At 41.4% G+C, this 22,560-nt stretch overlaps 1 protein-coding gene across 6 annotated transcripts in view; it reads right to left on the minus strand.

Moving 5' to 3' along the window:
• Positions 1-1,889: 1,889 nt before the first annotated feature.
• The window catches only part of MCM9 (minichromosome maintenance 9 homologous recombination repair factor), a 62,488-nt gene continuing 41,817 nt past the window's right edge, over positions 1,890-22,560 (minus strand). For 2 of the 6 annotated variants that reach the window (XM_070417556.1, XM_070417555.1), the window contains 6 exons: positions 21,153-21,327; positions 16,082-16,284; positions 14,381-14,584; positions 12,998-13,080; positions 12,374-12,519; positions 4,290-8,624 (listed from right to left, as the gene is read on the minus strand). In XM_070417556.1, coding sequence (XP_070273657.1) covers positions 7,190-8,624; positions 12,374-12,519; positions 12,998-13,080; positions 14,381-14,584; positions 16,082-16,284; positions 21,153-21,327 — 2,246 coding nt within the window. In that variant the 3' untranslated portion in view covers positions 4,290-7,189. Of the gene's footprint in view, positions 1,962-4,289; positions 8,625-12,373; positions 12,564-12,997; positions 13,081-14,380; positions 14,585-16,081; positions 16,285-21,152; positions 21,328-22,560 lie in introns of those variants that run through there. The other 4 variants (XM_070417558.1, XM_070417557.1, XM_070417559.1 and 1 more) reach the window with 4 other exon arrangements.

The following is a 22,560-nucleotide window of genomic DNA, read 5'->3' on the forward strand; positions in this document are numbered from 1 at the left end:
GGACTGCCTGCTCCCCAGGTCCCCCCCCCCCCAAAAATCGCCTCATTATCGGCATATGCTTCTGTAAAATGGTCTCTGATCTCAGGGCTCTGAGGGTTTCAAAGCGCTGCTGCAGCCAGCTCTTTAGGTTCACATTCCAAAGCCTTCAGAACATGGGGCCGTTTTCATTGTGATCCACACCTGTCCTCCTGCCCACTCCTCCGCGGGACCGTGTGTCTGCCGGAGGCGTCCGAGTGAGACTGACCTTGGAAGAAAAGCCTTCATCAGGAGAGCTGAAGGCAGGCGTGCCCCAGCTTTTGTGTGCGGATTTGTACTCCAGCCTTCCAGGTCCTCTACCCGCGGTGCCTCACGCCCCCTAGTGGCGAGAGCAGCAGGACGACCGGCTGACCTAGATTCCCTTTCCAGAGCCGACTACTCACTTGTTAGAGCGGTCATTGTGCAAGGCCAATGAGCGCAGGAAACGAACCAACAAAAAACCCCTTTGGGAGGGTTATCCAGGGTCCAGAGACTGAACACTTTTTAATGAGGGAAAGTGCTCTTTGAAAAATGAAAGGGAACTGTGGCAGGGCCACCCCCTGTCACCCTGCAGACAGCATTCTCAGGGGTCTCCGTGGACGGTGCCCGAGCCCAGCACCGGGCGGATGACCCCCCCCCCCCCCCCCCCCCCCCAGGCCTGGCTCCTCACAGCCGCCCTGTGGTGTTACTGCAGTTTCTTAGGTGCCAGGCATCGACGGTCCAGGGGAGCAGCTGCTTGTAGAGCAAAGGGACCTGCCCTCAACCTGGCACTGCTGCCGAGCTTGGTGACCACCAGGGAGGGTGCCCCCCACTTTTCTCCCTGAAAGCACACGATGACTGCACTGGAGGTGAGCAGGATCCTGTGACTTTGGCCTGGCCGGGACACAGTCGCACTTCTTTGGGGAACTGTGCTGATAGAGCTGACAGGGCACTGACTTCGCACACAAACAGTTCCTCCTCCACCAGCATCCATGTGTTAGCTGTGTTACCTTGAAAATTTTTAGCCCTTCTGATCAAAAGTTGCCATGTATTATGTTTTGAAAATTAAGTACCAATAAACGTTTCTAAGAAACGTTGAGCCTGTTTACTTTAGTATTTTTAAATAAAATTATTATAATATCTACATATCTAATTATAATGAAATTAAAATTCTATTGCTGTTGTAACCTTCAACACATAATGATATTGGCAAGAAAAACAACTGGGCAGTGCCTGCCAGGTACCTTCCCATTCAAGGATGGTTTATAAAATACTTTGTTTTTCACAAAGGTCTACAAAAGGGAGTCTTTCCAGGGATTGATATGCCCCTGGTAACAGTGTCATCCTTATTCACCTTGAGTCCCCTCTGGGCAGCAGGTCGAAGGTATTTGATATGCTCAATCCCCCTTTTAAAGAGGCTTCTCCTCTTTAAAAAGCAATTTAATCTCGCAGCAATGAAAAAATAGTATCATTAAGGATCAATATTACATTACTTGTCAATTTAGTGATTCTGGGCCCCCTGTAATTCTAAAAAGGATTAAAATGGGTCTGTGACGCCTACGTATTTCCCTCTCCTCATCATGGATCTATCTAGTCCCTGCTTTGTTGGAAGGTATAAAACTAAAGATCTGGAAAATGTCAAAATGTATCTTAAGTGGAGAGATTATTCCTAACGTATATTTCAGGGTAATATCCTCACATACTCCCATCTATGGATTTCTAAATGCCATGATGTAGTTATGTTGAGCAACTTATGCTTAGGAAAACAGAAGCCTGAAACCAGGTGAGATAGCAAACAGCTTCCTATGTGGCCTGGAACATAAGTTGCACTTTTTTTAAAAAAAAAATTATCTTTATTGTTTAGTGTTACAGATGTCCCCTTCAATACTGTCGAAGTGGCTTGGCAATGCTGGTTGCTGTCGGGTCAGGAATTTACATGGCTTCCTTGGGAAAGATGATCCAAGTACCTTTAGAAGCAAGCTCAACTCAGTAACTGATAAACACAATAAAGTTTATAGAATTTTTAGAACCTGTAACAAAAATTCGTGAAGACAGAAGTATGATAGACTGGCCAACGGCTGCCTCCCACCCCATACTTTTGTACCAGGTGGCCACCTGCCCCATGACGCTCCTTCCCCACTACCTCTTGAACCAAGGAACACAGAGCCTGAATCAGTAAGACAAAAACAGGTGCATTATCTGGATGGTCAAAGGCACAGCCGGAGCCAGACCCCAAACCAGATCAGAAGTCACATGGTACCTGGAGCGGAGAAACCTAAGGAGCATATGAAGCAGGGGCCCTGGAGAAGGTCAGCAATTGGGAGTAACTCGCCCAGAGGAGCAGTGACGAGGGACCTTGAGGCCCAGGAGAGGCTGAGAGAACGCCCAGTTCCAGGGCCACGCAGCCTGGTTTGATTTTGTTTCCCGCCTTCACGGAGACTCCCTGATGTATCCTTAGGGGAAACCCACTTTTGTCAGCTAGCTTGAGGTTTCCTTTTTTGTAACTCAAGAATACCTGACTCAGGGATCCCTGGCTCAAAGGGGGCAGGAGTGCCTGCAGGGCTCACCATGTGACCCTGGAGCCTGAACCAGCTGTTTGCCCAGCTGTTCTGCTGCATTGCGTTTAGTAATATTCAACTTACCTGTGATCACAAGGCCGGTGGTCTACTGAAGAAAGCTTCACACACCTTTCTGATTCAGGCCCATGCACACATGTGCGCACACACACACACACACACACACACACACACACACATTTGCTGATTGATTGATGCTACCTAAAAATGCCTTCACCACACTAGTATTGTAGGGTTGTTCTTTTCCTTTCTCTAAACGATATTTTTTTTTTACAATTTGTTTTACATCCTACCAAAATTTTAACATTTTAAGTTACCACTCAGAGTACAGATTCATAAGCATGTTTTTTTCAGATGTCAACTTTAATGAGAAGAATGAGGAAGAATATCTTGAAGTCTAAAAAGAAAAGAATACCTGACTGAGAAATGCCTAATCCTCTCTGCTGTGGGCGAGGTCACTCACTGAAGACAGCAAGGTCACCCTGCAGGCAGTGAGCATTCGGTTCTAGAACCCAATTTGCCTAATTCTTAATTGTGCTATGCTACCCGGTCTTGTAGCACTGAAAAAGTTAGGTTGGAAATATTAAGCAACATACATGAACAGTGGCTTGGATTGTTATGGAAATCCTAAATGAAACCAAGTTTGTCCCACAAAAAAAATGCTCTGCTTCAAATGCTTTTCTGGTGGTCCAACTCGGCCAAGGTTTATGCTTCCAGCCAAACATACAGAGTGGCCTAAAAACCATCTGTGCTCAAACATAATCGATACCCTACTTCTTGGTGAGGTCAGGCCCGGCGTGGATATCCCATTTCCCTTCCTGGCTTGCATTGGAGTGTTCACATACATATACCATCAGTTTAAGCCTAATTTAACATTATTGTTAAGTTTTCTTCTGCAAATATTACCTTTAGACATATTTTTAAGCCTTGAAGAGGAGAAGACAGTGGAACTGCTATAAGATCAACAGAAGAGGGCATCATAGGAGGCAGCTTCCTATGTGACAGGGGATGCGTTTCCTGCATGAACTCTGAGTGCAGTGAAGGAGATAGTGTGGGTAATGGCTCCTCATATACCTGGGTACTATGCCACCTGCAAGATGGGACACAAAAAGCAAAACCCTGATTGGAGTGAATATTAATATGAGCCAGGAGCCTCTATTTTTTTAAATCTTTGTTGAATGTTAAAAATATGGAAAGCAGACACAAAGGTTATTATTTTGAACACTGAGGAATATGCACTGCCTAGCATTCCACAAAATGAGCTTGCTAAATTTGAAATTAGGTTGTCTGATAGGCTGCATCTGAACGATTAACCTGGTTTCCGGGTAGTCTCCATGACCCAGACTTCAGGGTAGGTTGGTCTGAACTCCCAAATGTTGTGCATTGGCTAAAAGTGAGCTCTGAAGATTTTTCCTAGGATTGGTTTTCCAGTAATTCCGCCAGCTAAGCAGGTTTAGCACTTGGGAAAAGCATAGCAACCAATATACACATAAAAAATATGTAGGTTTGTTGGAATTAAAATTTGTCAACCAAGAATAGATCTCTATTATTAAAGTTTTGGTATACCTTCAGAAAAAGTTTAAAGTTTGGTCGAATTCAGCCAGAATTAAAGATACCAAAATAATATGCTTGTTTTGTTTGTATTTTAAAGAAACACTAAAAATTACAATGAAATCCCTGTTATAAATTATAGAATATCACATATACACTGAAGAGTATATCTTTTACAGTTCAGGAAAACTCAATTCTTTTACATGGTTGTAACAGAATTAACTATCTGGTTTGAGAGAACCAAAATTAGGTACAGCTTTTAATGTGCTTAAATAATTTTACATTATTCAAATGTTTTCAAGGAGTCCACCGGCCTGAAATAAAAATATTCTGATATGTTGATTCAGAATCAAAGGTTATTTTCACACTCTCCTTTATCTGACTTCTGAGACTGTACATATTTCCCTGAGACACCTATGTGCTATCTTGGTACACTGCTAAATACCATGTAAGAGAAAGTCTTAGTTGTGAAATCACACAGTTGGCCTCTAACACCATTAGACTTTAAAGGAAATACAGTGCCTTGATGCTATGATTCGAGGCAGGGAAGAATATCAAACTGGGTCTAGAACATGCTGCTATTTTCAGATAGCATGGATGCTCTTAGCAATGTCAGGCATGAAATAACACTGGTGTCAGCATAAAGGACTTCCTATTGACCCAGTTGTGAGACTGAGTATCAAATACAAACACAGCAAGGTAGTCATAACACAAAAGCAGACTGTGATACAAGTTTAATTTTTAAGCAAATAGGTGAGTGTTCACACTGAATATTTTATTACTTCTAATAATTATGTCTATTTATAATATTTACATATGTAGTTATTTTTATCTGGGTAAGCACTGAAGAATAAATACATGGAACTGTAACTTGGCCAAATGATCCTGTCAGAAATTACTAAAATAAAAAATAGGGTGGCTTCATTAGCACAAATAATAGGATATGTGCTGAGTACAAGTAATAACCAGGTAGAAAGTGACATGGTGGTCAAATACAATCACTAAGAGAGACAATTTAACACTGTATTGTAAAATATGAATTATTTAATGTCCTAAAGAGACAAGTTAACTGCATAAACCAAATCCCTTATTGCTAAGAAATAAAAGCTCTAGAATTAAGATTCCTGATAAAGAATACAACATTTTCTTTCTTTCCTTTTTTTTTTTTAAAAAAAATATTGTTATTGATTCAGAGAATAAGAGAGAGGGGGAGAGACGTAGAACCATCATTGATGAGAGAGAAACACTGATTGGCGGTCTCCTGTACACCCCCCACTGGGGATTGTGTCCCTAACCCAGGCATGTGCCCTGACTGGGAATCGAACCATGACCTCCTGGTTCATAGGTCAATGCTCAATCACTGAGCAACACTGGCCAGGCAGGAATACAACCATTTTAAATGACAAAAAAGAACAGATCAAAGTACCCTAAATGATAAGCCAAGAGGTTAGGTGTTATCATCTATGTAAAGCTTAATACATCATTACTGCAGAAGACACCAAGTTTCAAAGACAAAAATTTTTAATAAAGGAATTTAAAAAGTTTACCATAAATAAAGCAAAACAAAACAGTCAGCCCCACACTGTGGTTCAGGTTTAACTGAATTACCCTAGTCTACACAATCAGAACCAGTCCAGTCCAAGAATCACCTAGTCAATAACCCAAATTCTTTCCTTTTCCCTTAAGTTCTAGTAAAAATACTAAAACCCAGGAAAGTATTAATATTGAAAGGTTAGGAATATATTACACTAAGACTCAGACTAAGTATGAGGTTATTAACACAGAAATAATAAAGAAATGTTCAAAACCATAGTCTTGATGTTTTAGAATAGGTTTAAGAGAATGTGCAATATAAATCACTGCTTATGTATGTCTTTTATCAGCTGTTTGAGGTGTTTAAAGATTTCAAGACTCATTCATACTAAGTTTGTACTCATAGCTTAAAATTTTTCAGAAAATTTAATGAGTCACTTTTGGAATTAATGCTGAAAAAAACTCGGGTACCTAATTTTTTCTGTGTAAATTTAATGCAATGATCATTAAACAAAGTACATACAGTTTTGAGTATTCTGCATGTCTAAAAATCCCTCAGACAATGAAAGAATCTTTTTTTTTTTTTTTTTTTTACAAATTCATACTTCAGAAGATAAATCCTGCAATTGTGAATTCCTAAGAGCCTCTGCTAGAATTCAAAGAAAGAGTGATTTTCAAGGACTTAAGACACAGCTTGGGTTGTCTATTACAACCAAATACAGTCATTTGTTTGTATTTAAAGACAAATAAGTCACAATAGTAGGAGTCACATTTCCATATTAACTATTTGGGTAGATGCCATGATATATGATTGGGACAGCTGCATCTCTCTTTCCTTCCAATGACAAGACTGAAGTTGTGTTGAAGGGAAGTCCCCAAAAGATAAAAATAATCTGAAGCACAAAATATTGGCTGAAGAAGTAAAGAAAAACTCAAAGGCCACTACTTCAGAAAGCTATTTGACCAGTTGCCAAATCTTTAAGAATACCATGGAATTGTGAGGTGCCTCTCAAAGAAAGAAAAGCATTAGTCACCTTTACTCTTACACATAACACAAAAACAATATTAGAAAAATCATACGATTTTGTCAAATCATAATAAATATTCACACTTGGCACATCATGGGGTTTCAAAAAAAAAGGAAAAAATAGAAGAGTTCACCTATCTTGTTAGCTCTATGAGTGCTACTATCCTGACATTTGTTCCTGAGTGAATAAAAGAAGGAATCCTGGGAAGACCCACCCCTTAAAAACAAAACAAACAAACATCTTTGGGAATGCAAGTATTCCATTCTGCAAAATTACGCACAACGTCAATTCAATCCAAGGGCTGGTATCACATAAATCTATAATGATTAAATAACTTGATGAATCATGAAGATAAACCTGAAATTACAAAATGTGATCGGGGAGCTGGCATTTAGAATGGCACTCAATATGGCCAATAGTCTGGACATATATAAATACCATGTAGGTATCCCAAAGGTACTGTGTCGAGTTGGGAAAGATGAAATTTGACCAGCAAGCTTTCCATGATTATGGCTTTTTTCTCATTTCTTCATCCCAATCAAAATCTAATGCTTCGTCTTCTAGTTCTGGTAAAGTAAAGAGAGACTTTTTGGAAAGACTGAGTTTCTCAGGGGGCCCCTCCAACTGAAAAGTTTTCCTTTTCCTGCCAAGCATTGTAGCTGTGGTCGTGGAAGGCGGGCTTGGGCCTCTCTCACCCGAGTTCTTACTTTCAGAAGGAGGCAGGGATGCTGATTTGGATTCAGGGGAGGAAGTAAAGGAGAAGTTGGCCAACTTGGCTAATGTGCAAGCATGAACCTTGCTGCTTTTATTACTGCACGAAAGCCCTTCCTTTTTGTCTCTTTCACCAGTGAGATGCAAATGCCCAGTCTCGTTCCCAGGCTCAAATTCAGGCTGAATATCTCTCTTTCCAGGGCCACATGCCCTCTCCGCTCTTGACCTGTCTTTCCCTGATGACTGCTGTGACACCCCCGTTGCCTTCCTCTGCAGCAGATCTGAGCTTCCCTTTCCTGAGGTCAACTTTTCTGGATTCTTCACCAACAGAGCTGCTTCTCCTCTTGTTCCATGCTGGGAAATTTTCGGACTCCGAACTGCTAGGTCAGTTCTGCCAGGGGACACAAGGCTTTGGTCCTCAGGGGAGTGGATCAGTTTTGACTTCTGTTTGAAAGTAAATTTTGCTAGTTTGGCCACAGGGGCACCCGAACTGTCAACACTTCCAGGCTCTTTCACCCGAGGGAGGGACTTCTGCCTCTTTCTTTCTGGGCCACGTACAGGGATGGATGGAGGATGAGGAGGGCTTATGGGCTGTGAAGGCGGCCTGGCAGGATTGCTGTACAATTCCTGGGCCCTCTCCTGGCGCAGCCTGTGCAGTTTCCTGGGGACATGATGAGTCAGCACCGAGTCTGGTTCATCAGCAGTTCCTGCTGTTTCAGAAACTGCTGCTGCCTTTTTTCCCTTTTTACCCTTAACACTCTCTAGCCTCAATGGAGCTCCTGTCTCTCCTGGTGCTGGAAGCAGTTCAGTTTCCAATTTGCTCCTTTGGTCTGACTCCCTCTCTTCTTTTCCCTGAGATGTGTTGTTGGATTTTTTCAAAACCATTTTCGGCTCAGTTGTTTTGGGACCAGGAGACACAGAAACGGTGTTTTTCGGTTCAATCTGATGAGTTGTCAGGGAGTCAAACCAATCCAAACCAGCATCTCTGCTGTCGTGCTGAGCTGAATCTTTTCTACATGCTGACCTATTAGGCCCCAGGTGGGGTGGAGGGTCGAGAGGTGGGCTTCCCCTGGGACTGCCTCCGGTAGAAGAGGAAGGGATACCACAGTTCACTTCCTGCTGTGTTGACGTTCTGAATTTGGATTCTCCTCCTGGGTCACGTCCCGAGGACCCTGGAGTAGTCTCTGCCTCTGTCCTTGGCTGGGATTGGTACACATTCTGATTCTGTAACCTGTAGCAGAAATAAGGAAAACATGTATTGAAGGGAAGGAAAGTTGCTTTACCCTTTTCATTTCTTTAGTGTCTGAGATGCCATCGAAAGGGATAAGTCCAACATAATTCCAGGTTAATGCCAAATACAGTCTCTAAAAACAGCAAGAGGGAATTATCTGTTTTCATTAGAATAGAGATTAAGTGACTTGATAATCATTCTAATTTAGCCTTAAATTGAAGTAAAATTTAAAAAATGAAGTGTTGAGTTTGCCTACATTTTCCTTCTCTCTGAAAGTCCACTTAATTCATTTAAGATAGTTTGAAGGTTAATGTAAAAATGCTCAGTCTTATCTCTCGTTATATGTGTAACTACAATACAGACTGCTAGCTATTTGCACAGTAGCTTATTGCTGATTAAGAAAGTAGCTCTATCCGGTTGGTGTGGCTCAGTGGTTGAGTGTTGACCTATGAACTAGGAGGTCATGGTTTGATTCCCAGTCAGGGCACATGCCAGGGTGCAGGCTTGAGGCTTACTAGGGGGTCAAGGAGGCAGCTGATCAATGATTCTCTCTCTCTCTAGTCATTAATGTTTCTATTTCTCTCCCCTTCTTCCTTCCTCTATTAAATCAATAAAAATATTTTTGGGGGGAAAAAATCCCACAAAAAAACCAAGTAGCTTTCAAAGTTACTACTATCTAGTATACTTTCAGCAGCAAGTTGAGGTCAGGGATACTAGTAATTACTAAAGCTCCATAACAATGTCCTAAAAGACAGGAAGTTTTCAGGGGTAGAATAACAATTTAGCCCACTATTTTAGTCCAATTCTGACTTTGGGAATTAAATTCTCCCCTACATAAAAAGTACAGTTTTACTATAACTTCCTAGAAAGATGGCATCTTTGCACTCTGATTAGAGGTGGGTAGAATGGCCACCATTTGAGGCAGGATGTCACTAAAAGCATTTTCCAGAAGAAAAGTGTGATAAAAATACAAATAGTTTTATGATTGATATGTGATCTCCTTAAGGAATAGAGAACCCTTACCTAAGGGGATATACCATATGCTACTTGGGGCTTTCCCACTGTTAAGATTAGCTTTAGATTGTGTTCTAGAGGTAATGCACTTTCATCTGTGGGGCACCTGGTTTTGTTGCTTTGAGGATCAATACCCAACAGGCCTCTACATTACAAAGAGATACCAGAAGAAAAGAACATTTTAAGGCCAAATCCTATCTTTCAGATCATCACCTACTCTTTTTTTCTTCTTCCTCCTTTTTTCCTTGCAGGAGAATTGTTCTGAACTTGGATAGTCCAGTTGCTATTTTTCTATCACATAACTGATTCTGAGCCTCGCGTTCCTTCCCTTCCCGAATCCAACATGTTTTGGTAGTCAAAATAATCATTTATGGTCAGTCTAAACAAGCCGTGTCTCCAAAAGCCAAGGCAAGCCCAGGGCAGGCCTGAAAAGGATCTGCGACATCAAACCATAAAAGAACCAAAGGAATCGCTTTGATCTTAACACTATGCTCTGGGCCATTAAAAAACCAGGAGACCAAAGACAGGGGATTGATTTTATACAAAGTGCAAGTTTACCGCAGGCTGGCACCTGGTGCATTAGTAGGACAAAGCCAGCCCCACACGTCCCAGGAAGGCTGTGCTGAGCTTTATAAATTAGAAAGAGAATTCTGTTGGATGAAGGGAAGAAACAAATAGGAGAGAAAGCCAGGAAAAGAATTCTCAGTGTTTTACTTAATACAGTCAGCAATCCCACCAGGGCCCCACATTCTTCTTCTGCAGCTGTTCCACTTCCTCAAGCGCCCCATTCCCAGAGCCCAGCTTTGAGAGCAACACCAATAACCAGATTCAGGTCAATTATCCAGCCACTCAACTGATCATGCAGATACTCAAATGATACACTCGCCATTCCTCACTCCTGCTTCACAGGCACAGACTCACAGTCTAGCTTTTTAGAAGCTCATCTATATGGGGACATGCAACATTCAGTTCCAGGCAACAGTTCTTCAGGTGATGCGCTTTCCTTCCCATACATCCGCACTGTAACAAGTCCTTAAAAAGGTGAGTTTTGAAACATTGCTGTTGTCATTCCCGAGTTGTTTGGATGTTCCAAACCAGTAGGATGATCTCCCTCTTTAAAATAAAATACATCATTCTCTCTGAGGATTTTTTAAGTCTATTAGATATGTAAATTTTTAAAGGTCATGGATTTAGGCATGCAGCAAAGGAAAACTGCCGCTGAGGAACAGGTGGAGGTCAGTATAATTATCTCTATTTCTAACTTTCCCAGCACACTAGCTTAGGCTGGCCTAAAACCATTCTGCGCCTCAGTCTTCTACCTGTCAATTTCTTTCACCAGGGTTACCTAAGGACTAATATCAAATATTTATTATGTTTGGAAGAGAGCTTTAGAAACAATAAGAATAAAATTAAAATATTAATAAACACTAAGATTCTTTATGTAAGCTCCCTTGCACATGTCCTCTCCTGGTGAGGAAAGATGGTAAGGCCAAGTAGATATTTTGTGTTAGGATCTGGGCTGGGATAGATGGCTCCTGGAATCTAACTTCCTCTTTCTTAATAGCAGTCCCAGCGCCTTGTTGCTCTAGTTTGTACACGGAGCCAACGAAAGAGAAGAGGAAGAAGTGGTGAAAGCAAACATGATAGAGGCCACTCACCAAGGTGTCTTGGTTCCGCAGCAACTGTGCATACTGGGTGTGAACTGTAGGTAGCTTACCTTAGTGCTTCTCACGTAATTGAGACCCAGTGCTATACATTTTACTATACAGAGTAAATTTATATATAGTTTACAACATCGATATAGCAAACAACCAGTCAGTGTTCTCCATGAGGCTCACCAAAGCAGCAAGTCAAGAAGATGTAGTTTTGGAAGGTGGTCTCTAAAGATGGCAGCCATCAATTCCTCCGTTCCCATATGTCTGTGCCACACCTCCCATCACCCAGTGGTGTCTATTTCCTTTCACTTTGCTTGTGGGGTGACCTTGTGACTTGCTCTAACCTATAGCACGTGGCAGAAATGATTCTGCTCTAGTCCTGGCCTAGCCCGTAAGAGGCCTGGCAGCTCAGGCTCTTGCTATACTGGAGTCCTAAGCTACCATGGCAGAATTCTGACTACCCTACAGCAGAGAGAGCCCAGCCAGCTCCCAGACATTTATGCCACCCAGTGAAGACATCACACATGTGATGGAAGTATCCTGGATGATCCAAAACTGGCTGAGCTGCCAGTTAAACGCAGGTGTGTAATTCCAGCTGCTACTACGTTGATTAGAGATGAGCCATCCCTGTGAGACTCCTGAATTTCTGTCTCCTAGGATCCTGGTCGGCAAACTGCGGCTCGCAAGCCACATGCGGCTCGTTGGCCCCTTGAGTGTGGCTCTTACACAAAATACCACGTGCGGGCGCGCACGTACAGTGTGATTGAAACTTCGTGGCCCATGCACAGAAGTCGGGTTTTGGCCTGGGCGAGTCTATTTTGAAGAAGTACTGTTGATATTTAGCTCTGTTGACAAATGAGTTTGCCAACCACTGTCCTAGGAAAATGAGCACTATAATGGGGTGATGTCTTTTTTTAAGCCACTGAGTTTTGGGGTAGCTGATTATAAGCAATAGATAACTGAAACAATCCCCTACAGATAGCACAGACAGATTTTCCACTTAATGTATACTTCCTTTGTTTCAGTAAATGCCAAATAAAGATTTCCCATTACATGCCTATCTTGGCTTTCTTTTCTCACCTTTCAAGTCTTCTTAGCTCTTCACTAAGGAGGTTGTGCAGCTCCAGCTTTTCCAGAATAAGTTCACACTGCCTCTGGTACTGCTCCAAAGGGTTTTCAGGAAAGGAAGTGTGGAGTGCATTCACGCCTCCCAGCAGTGCGCCTCCCTGAGGGTGAGGAGTGGAGAACACCAGGGAGTCACCAGGCCAGCCTGCAGAGAAGTCCACACTAGGCACCACTGGTCCCAGATGGCTGAGCCTAGCCCTCCACGCTCCCACCTTGAATTAGAATCACCTGGGCATTTTTCAAATTTCAATAATCTTCTCCCCCAGTTCTTGCTGGCAAGCATTGCTCTGCGAAGCCACGCTCTCACTAGTAAGACCATGACCATCCCTCAGGTATGTTAAGGAGAAGATGGACTGAGACCCACCACTTTATACCGATGGGAAAAGCCATTACACTGAGGCAGAGAATGTTTTCATGACAGTATTTTTCCTTCTTTTAAATGGTTTCCTTTCGATATATTTCCAGAAATTATTAGGTCTGGAATATAATAATTTAAATAATAGCTCCTGATATGCTACAAACTGTCTTTTATTTGATGCCTGTGACTACAGTTCAGATATTAGCACCCAGTGCCCTCACCTGCATGGAGGACTCCATGACTGACACCACTGTAATAGCGTCTTCCAGAGTCACAGTGTCACGAAACATCAGGCGAGCATGAGCTGAGAAAACAAGGGGCATTTTCAATCATGAAGACAGAAATGCTTAAAATAAATATTGGAGGTGATAAATGCAGTACTCTACCTGATCCCCCTCAAAAACTTGTATGTTATGAATGAGCTACTAATAACAAATTAATTTTTCCCAGAACAAGCACAAAAGTCTAAGTTCAACTCGCTTTAAGGCTGTTCCTGTAATAAAGGGCCACATCCTTCTGCACAGCCCATGGTAACTCTGTGTATTTCCATGAAAAGCACTCTGGGCTCCAGCAAAGAAAGGGGCTACCTAAGCATCTGTTTAATATTCAACAGCTTTTAATCCTCACTTTCTAGTCTATTATAGAAACACACAAAATTAAACTCATTTCTCATCTCTGGCAATTTTCTTTATCTGTGAGCTTTTCAAAACTACCAAACTCATGAGCATAAAATTTATGTATTTCTTGTTCTAATATTAGCTACAAATCTTTAAAGAAGTTAAGTGCATCCGTTTTATAGAACTTTTTATTAAGCATACATAATGTTATCACATGGTACAGTTCATGTTAAATTTTTTTATTAAAACAAGGTTAAATGTAAAAGCTAATGTTAAAGAAAACATCTTGAGATGCATGTTAGCTGCAAGTCTGCATGTCTCTCATGCCTTAGGGATGGGCTAGGGCAGTGATGGCGAACCTTTTGAGCTCGGCCTGTCAGCATTTTGAAAAACCCTAACTTAACTCTGGTGCTGTGTCACATATAGAAATTTTTTGATATTTGCAACCATAGTAAAACAAAGATTTATATTTTTGATATTTATTTTATATATTTAAATGCCATTTAACTAAGAAAAATCAACCAAAAAAATGAGTTCACGTGTCACCTCTGACACGCGTGTCATAGGTTCGCCATCACTGGGCTAGGGCCTGGCATTATTAATTTGGTGTCATTATGTTAGTGGTGGGTTGCTACATAGGAAACAATTCCAAACAAGGCAGTATCTCACCCAAAATGCTAACAGACTGCTACTGAGAAATGAAACCTTAGTAAATAAGACCTAACTGAATGACATCTTAAGTTATAGGAGCTATCGCAAAGCCTGAGCTATCACAAAGATTCCTCTTTCTTAATGACACTACATTTCACTCAACACCCATAAATGTCCCAGAAGAGTGGAGGCTTCATAGCTCAGAGCCTTTTCTTTAATAAGCACCTGTGAGCACCTTAGAGTAGGGATTATTCATCTTTGAGCTCATGGTGTCACCCCCCATTCCTTGTACATAATGGGAACCCAATAAAAAATTCATTGCTGAATGAAATAAACCTTCTGCTAATCGTATCAAGCTCTCCAAAAGGCGGATGGTTGTCCGGGCAGCGTTCCGGGAGTCACTCTGGCGCTGCATCTGGTAGTACCGGAGGAGAACCTGATTGCCCACGTCAGACAGCGTGGGCTGAAGGTTCCTAATGAGGCTGAAGTAGGTTTTCATCTTTTCCATGCTCCACAGCTTCTCTGATTTGCTTGGGTAACCTGTACATATTAGGTGTGGGTCAGTAATTTCTAAGAACAGGCAAACATCTCATTTTAAAGGCTTTGATAAAGTTTTTATACTCTTTATTTTCTTAAATAAAGTTCTAGCTTAAGGCATGCTGGCCTTCCCAATCATCCCCTCAAATATGACAAGATTTTCTTTTTTTTAATTTTAGAGATTGGAAGGGGGGCGGGGGGGAGAGAGAGAGAGAAAGAGAGAGAGAGAGAGAGGAACATCAATATGAGAAACATTGGTTGCCTCCTGCACACACCCCGATCAGGGATTGAATCTGCAACCTGGGTATGTGCCCTGAACAGAAATCGAACCCACCACCTTTTGGTGTATGGGATAATGCTCCAAGCAACTGAGCCACACCGGCCAAGGTCTTATATGTTTTTAAAAAGGATCAGCTTTAGGTTGGTGGCCACTGAAATCTAGACCTGTTTCTGCACAGCATATACTAGTAGTTCTAGAATAAACAGTCTTAGGATCTAAGATTAATAAAGGTAAGCTTCCTACAGGGGTTAATTCTGAATAATTCTGGTCTACCCTATAGTATCCTATATAATAAAAGCCCAATATGCAAATTGTCCCCTCAGGCGGTTGTTTGACGGGGAGTTCAACTGCTTGCTATAATGTGCGCTGACCACCAGGGGGCGGTGCAGAACATGGTAGGCATTGGCAACTCGGCACTGGCAGCAGGCGGCAGTGGAGGCGCTGCCAGCCTTGATGGGCCCCGGATGAGAGTAGGACCGCAGCAGGATGGTGGAGAAGATGAGCGGGCGGCGCCAGGTCAAGGTGGATGGGAGTGAGGGCCTGATGGCCCTGCCAATTGCCCCACAGACAGCAACCAGCAGTGGCAGTGGGGGTCAGGGCTGCCGTCTGGCTCCCAGGTGCTGAGGAAGCCGGGCAGGGGGCCCGGCCCCAACTGATCGCCTTGCAGGCAGGATGGTGGAGCAGTTGAGGGGGTGGCACCAGGCCAAGGCGGGATGTCAGGCAGGGCTTGGGGCTGCGGGGCTGGGGGTGCGAGCTGGGGCTGTGAGGCTGGGGCCCTGAGCTGGGGCCTGATCTCTGCAGGCCACCCCAAGGGACTCCACCAGTGCACTAATTCGTGCACCGGGCCTCTAGTTAAGTAATACTTGAGTAAATCAAATTTAATTGAAAGAGAAGCCTATATTTAGATTTCTGTTTCATAATTCAACCCAGTTTTCTTTGCATGCAAGAAGTAATAATTATATATCATAAGATTTCCCTCCTTTCATCACAAAAACATATTCACAACCATAATCTCATCAATGGCAGACAGAGAAGGGCCCTTTACCTCCTACCCATTATTCTGGCTCACTAACTGGTCCTCTCACTGCTTTCAGTCTAAGCAACTCTCTGTTGCCCATTAGTAGGGTACCTTGGGTATTTATTTAATTTTCTTCAAAGAGAATTTCATTTGGCTGTGTCTACACTTTTTCTTTGTCAATAATTTGCTTGTCTCCACATACCTTTGTTTTCTAAGATAAAAGAGGAAATTATACGATCCCAGTCTTCATTCTTGGTATCAAGCAAAACCAGGATCAAGTCAAATCGACTTAAGAGTGGGCTGCCAAGGGCAATGTTCACAGACACAGACTCATGCGGGTCATACTGGCCTTTCGGGTTAGTTGCTGCCAGGATGGTGGTCCTTGTGTTCAGCTTGCACACGAGGCTACCAAAAGAGAGGTACAATTCACTGACTGTTGAGATTCAAATAAAAAGCAAGATTAAACTTGTTAATGAAAAGGGCTGCTCTTGCATCTTGAAAATCTAGAGAAACTCATGTAAAAGAGAATGTGGAATGATATAAGGATGTATCACAAACACCAAGTTCAACCCAGTACATTTACACCAGCCTATCTTGTAGAGAAATAAATGCTCATAAACATTTTTCATAACACTACTATGAGCACACCTTCTGCTGGATGCTAAGAGTCATACAGAGTAAACCAAACATGGATACTGTCTTAAGGAGCTTGCAATCTACTAGCTATAATGGTAAGACAAAGAAGAATACAGTAAGTTCTAGAAGTATAAAGGTCCCAGGAGAAATAAAGTTGATATCCATTCATCTATGTGGACGGAAGTGATGATCAGGAGAACATTACAAAGTAGCTTTTGAACCGGGCCCTTCATGATGTGGACTTTTTAAGTGGAGAATATATATATTCATGGAGAGGGTGAAGGTGGAGGGTGAGAGTGATTTTGTAGAATTGTGAGTTGGTTGAAGCAAAAACTTTGTGTGTCACTTTGTTTTGATTTTTCTAAAAGTGAAAGAAACAAAAAAATAAAAATAGAGAGATGGAGGGAGGGGTGAAGAGAGGGAGGAAAGAAGCAGGGGAAATGAGGAAAAATAAACGCTGTTTAGCATCGAGTTTTTGAGGAGTAACAGCGAAGGGAAGCTTGAAGGGGCCTGGGAGTGGTGGGTGGGTTAGATGGGGAGGACCATGGATGGACACAGCGAGGAGACGAGGACAATGGTCCAGGAAGAGGCATGAAGTCCTAAATCAAGCATGTCAAACTCGCAGCCCGCGGGCCACATGCGGCCCACAACAAATATTTTTGCAGCCCAGCCAATATAATGGTATGTAAGAAACACTTTAATAAAAATTTTGTAACTTAATTTTTACAATATCCTTTATACATAATTATTAATAAGGAGCTACAACGTTCGTTAATGACTGATTACTATAATCGTGTTGCATTCATTTTCTTTACGCGTCTTTTGTGCAGGTGCACCATTTCTCTAATACCAGCAGGGAATATTTTAGCAGCTGATGGCCACATCATCAGCCCTGGACTGACTTGTTTGGTGTGCGCAACAGGAAATATTTTGCTTTCAAAGAACAAGAAAAATCGGTTTATTTGCATTACACTTATTAATTTGTGCAGTTATTCAGTGTCTGGTAAGTTAATGTTCAAGAAAAAATATTAATTTTTATTAAAATGTTATATTATTTTATGTTAATGATTACTCATTTATGTCAGCCCTTTGTATTCAGCATGTCTATCAAAATAAATCTATGTTTCTATGAAAATTGAAGCTTTTGTTTTTTGCAGCTCACATAAACTTAAACCCTATTTATTTGGCCCATGTTAGCCTTTGAGTTTGAATTGCTTGTCCTAAATGGAGCAGTGGCAAGATAGGTATGGGTATGCCTGACTTAGATATTGTTTTTAAACTTACTGATGATGGGCAAGTCCTCAAGGTAATACAGCATATTCGTTGACAATCACAAATGTAACGTTTTCCCCTATACATTTCTCTGCTGCTGACTGCTTTTAATTATAGTGGCATGCCTGCCTCTCAGCAGTCACGGCACATGGCATCAGTGACATGTGCTGCGCCTGTTAATCCCTGATCTATTTCCAGTTGGCTCTAGCAATCACGTCGTGCCCTAAGACTAGAAAAGTTTGAGAATCCTAGTGTGTGGTAAATGGCATAAGAAGACACCCATTAAAGGAGAGAAAAACAAACAAGGTACTTTCATTGAAAACTAAGTCCCCTTTTACGAAAAATTACTGAAAAGGAAATATTCTGAACAGACAGTCCACATCTTATAAATTATGTGCCCAAATGGTTTTGTAAAGGTAAAATCCAGTATGCCCTAAAAACAATGTAATAAGTGGTTCCTAATGAATCCCACCAAAGCACATTTAATCCATGTTGAAGTGAGGCCGTTGGCATTTATCATAAAAAAGGATACTGCTGCAATACTGGCAATGAGATAAAATTCAATTGCATGTGAAATAATTTCTTAAAATTATTTTCAATGTAGGTGAAAGTAATTGATTGTTCTTCCTCTCTGGTCAACAAATATTTATAAGCCATTTCCTGTGTGCAAAGAGCGATACTGAGAATTCAAAAAGCTGGCCTCTGCCTCCACTAGTTTACAGTAGAAATGCTGGCAGATGAGGAAGCGCAACACAGCACCCAGCAGACACAGTACATGTGCAACGGATGGGGGTTATCAGCATTAGCATCAGCAAAGAGACACTTCTGTGGAGACGCCTGGGTATCTGATCTTAAAGCAGTGCATGGTGTTAGAAGGAAATGAACTAGCAAAGAGAGAAAGAAAGTGGTGAATTATTTCTGAGGTAACGGAAAAAAATAAAATAAAAAAAAGACAAGAGTAAGCGTAAGGAAGGGGGCTAAGGAAGGATTATGTGAAGCAAAATGGCTGCCCTAGGAGCAGTCAGCAGAAGTGCCAGCGATGGAAGTAGAGGGTGGGCAGGGGAAGCGGAAACCGTGTGGGGTAATAAGTCAGGCAGCTGCCTGTAGCACAGAAAGGGCTTGGGGACGGTGCCAAGAGGGACAGAGTGGTCTCTGCTCATTTGAAAGAAGGGAAGACAGATACTGTATAAGCCTGGCGCTTGCAGACCTGTGATACAAACATTACTGCATTCAAAACTGAATGAGGCTTTTGAAAACACAGATACAAAGATACAGTCTAATCCTAAGTACTTCCTGCATAGTAAGTACTTCCTGATGTTTTAGGCATTTATTTACTTACCTTACTTTTTTTCCTATTAAATTTGATCTTCCTTGATGGACTGTCACTTATTGTTATAATCCTCATATTGTCTATCACATATTAAATGCTCAATAAACATGCACTAGATAAGTGACAAGAAATAAACCTTTACTTAGTTCAGTATTTCTAAAATTCAGGGTCATCTTATATTCACAGGCTTCAACAGTTATAAACTAATCATGCTAATATTTTTTATGGTTAATTTGCAGTGGAAACATTCCAGTTTCTCAAAAAAACTATTGTCCCATTTTTTTTATCTACATAGGTTAACTTTCCTACATAGTAGTGACTCTTCTAAATATTGTACAGTTTCTAAATACTGTACACATTATTTTCAGCACTGCAGGCCCGGCAGAAAGTGCCCTTGTTTGTGTGAGTCTCTCATTACAGCCTTTACAGGGATCCCCGTCTTCACTCATGGCTTTATTCGCCTACATTCTGTCACTTCCAAACTTAACTCTGGGCTGTGGTGGTAGATGCTCTATGTTCACCAAGTCTTATTCCCTTTCCCCTGGGAACAGAGCAAGATGTATTTCCCATCCCCCTGTACAGTTAAGTAGGGCTGTAATACTAAGTGCAGCCAATGGAGTGAAGGGAAAAGAACCTATGCTACTGTCAGGTCAGGCAATCATCAAATTCACAGAAACAGAAAATAACACGGTGGTCGCCAGGCACCGGGAAAGGTGCAAATGGCAAGTTGTTGCTTAATGGGTATAGAGTTTCAGTTTTGCAAGATGGAAAAGGTCTGAAGATCGGTTGCCCAACACTGTGACTACCCTTAACACTACTGAACTACATGCTTAAAAATAATTGGGATGGTAAATTTTATGTTACGTGTTTTTAATCACAATTAAAAAAGAAAGTAATGGAGGCTGTTATGGACTGAATATTTGTGTCCCACCAAAATTCATTATGCGGAAGCCCTAACTACCAGGATGATGATATGAGTTGGGACCTTAGACAGGTATTAGGTTTGGATGAGGTGTTGAGGGTGGAGCCCCATAATGGGATTTATGTCCTCATAAAAAGAAGCAGGGAGACACAGCTCACTCTCTCCACACTCATGCACTGCGGAAAGGCCAAGTGAGCACATGGTGGGAGGGTAGTGGCCATAAAAAAGAACCAAACTACTGACATGACAACCTGGATGAACCTTAAAAACATTACATTATGCCAAGTGAAAGTTGTCAGATGCAAAAAGTTACATCTTGTATGATTCTGTTTACATGGAATGTCCAGAACAGGCAAATCCATAGTGACAGAAAGTGGATTAGGGGAGACAGGACATATGGAATGGAGGGGATGAGGACTGACAGCTAAAGGGTACGAGGTTTCTCTTTGGGGTGATGAAAACATTCAGGAATTAGACAGTGGTGGTAGTTGCACACTCTATGAATATACTATAATCCAAGAAATTGTATGCTTTAAAAGAGTGGATTTTATCTGGTATGTGAATTATGTCTCAAAGCTGTGATGAGAAAAGGTCAGAGGAAAGAATCAAAATAAATGGTATGTTTGTAAAAAACAAACAAAAACAATCTTTGCACCCCTAAAGAGGAGTATGCCAAAAATGGGGTAAAAATCCCACACAACTATATAAAATGAAAACATATTAATGATATTCTCACAAGAATACCATTGAAAGCAGACATTATGTTTTGTCTTTTTGAATCTTTCAAAATTCCTAACATAATAATAAACCCAGAGTAGACACACAATTATTGAATGAGATAATAGGTTGGAGCCTGAATTGAAAGCTCTTCATAAGCCCCCTTCATGAATTAAATCAACTTACCTTTATTTTACACTTTAGTTTTTCTTTCTTTGTTCCAACAACTAATTTTTACTTCCCTCATTCACCTTCATGGGAAAATTAATATGTGTTTTGAAGGGTGATAACTGTGTCTCCGAGAGGACCAAATATACCTTAAAGTTCAATAAGGTTCACATTTTCCATAATCAGATATTAACTAATCTCAATGATTCAAATAGATTTAACACTTACCCAGCCTTAGCAACACTTATGGTTTGTTGCTCCATTGCTTCGTGGATACTGGTTCTATCATGCTCTTTGAGGCTATTAAACTCATCGATACAGCAAAGGCCTGCATCTGCAAGCACTAATGCCCCAGCCTCCAAATTCCATTCTCCTGAGTCTTTTACAGCAGTTACCGTCAGACCTAAGGAAACAAGCAGGTTGTGTCAGCTTTTATTTTCAAAAGCCTATCTTATACCTATGAAGGGAAATAAATACCTACATTTTAAAGGGCAGGAAAGGTTTTAGAATCAAGGCTTTTATTTGTACTCCACCAATAATGGATGGCATCAGAACAACTATTTCAGGTTGTTACTAGAGGGTCTTGGAATATCCTATGTTCTGAAATTTTAATAGGCATTAATAAGCATTTTGTGGAAACCAGAAGTCTTCAAATTTTGTCTCTTCTTGGTAGGTACCCTCACTGAGTGGTCGAAACTTTTAGAAGGAGCTAACAGATCTCCAGAGATCTTATGACAAGAGGTTTTGTACTATGTACTGTTTATAGAAAAGGGTCCAAAGACAGAGGACAGTGAATATTAGTCCAATGATGAAAATGAAAACTTTGCTCCCAGTTACAGAGGATTCCCTTCATAGGTCTTATCTGATTATAATTCATCCTTTAAACCAGTCAATAAAGCAGAGTGGTCAAAAACAAAGCCGTTGAAGTCACCTAGACTTGGATTTGAATCTGGATTTGTCATTCTGGCTATCATATAGTAGGGAGTTTCATAACATAGCGAGGCCTAAGTTTATCCACCTATAAAAGAGGATAACAATGGAAAATATTTTATAGATTCTTTCTTGAATATTTAAAAAGAATATAAATAAAGTTCTTTAAAAGCTGTATGATAAATAATGAGTATTTATAATAACTACTCTCGGTGCACAAAATTTGTGCTGGGGGGGGGGTATGTCCCCTCAGCCCAGCCTGCACCCTCTCCAATCTGGGACCCCTCGGGGGATGTCCGACTGCTGGTTTAGGCCCGATCCCGGGGATTGGGCCTAAACTGGCAGTTGGACATCCCTCTCACAATCCTGGACCGCTGGCTCCTAATTGCTCACCTGCCTGCCTGCCTGATCGCCCCACGCAGCCTGCTTGTTCAGGCGTTTGGTCGTCCCTCACTAACCCCCCTGCTGGCCTGGTCGTAGGCAGCCATCTTGTGAGGGTTAATTTGCATACTACCTCTTTATTGTATAGGATTGTTGATTAAAAAATTGATAAACCTCTGGCTAGACTGATTAAGAAAAAAAAAAAGAAGACAAAAGCTACAAATGTCAGGAATGAAAGGCGGGACACCATTATAGATCCTATAGATATCGAACTAATAATACAGAAATAAAATGAACAACCTATGTCCTAAGTTTAATAACTTAA

The sequence above is a fragment of the Myotis yumanensis genome, unplaced genomic scaffold (assembly GCF_028538775.1).
Source record: "Myotis yumanensis isolate MYYU_CA2020_CCGP unplaced genomic scaffold, mMyoYum1.0.hap1 SCAF_6, whole genome shotgun sequence".
NCBI lineage: Eukaryota > Metazoa > Chordata > Mammalia > Chiroptera > Vespertilionidae > Myotis > Myotis yumanensis.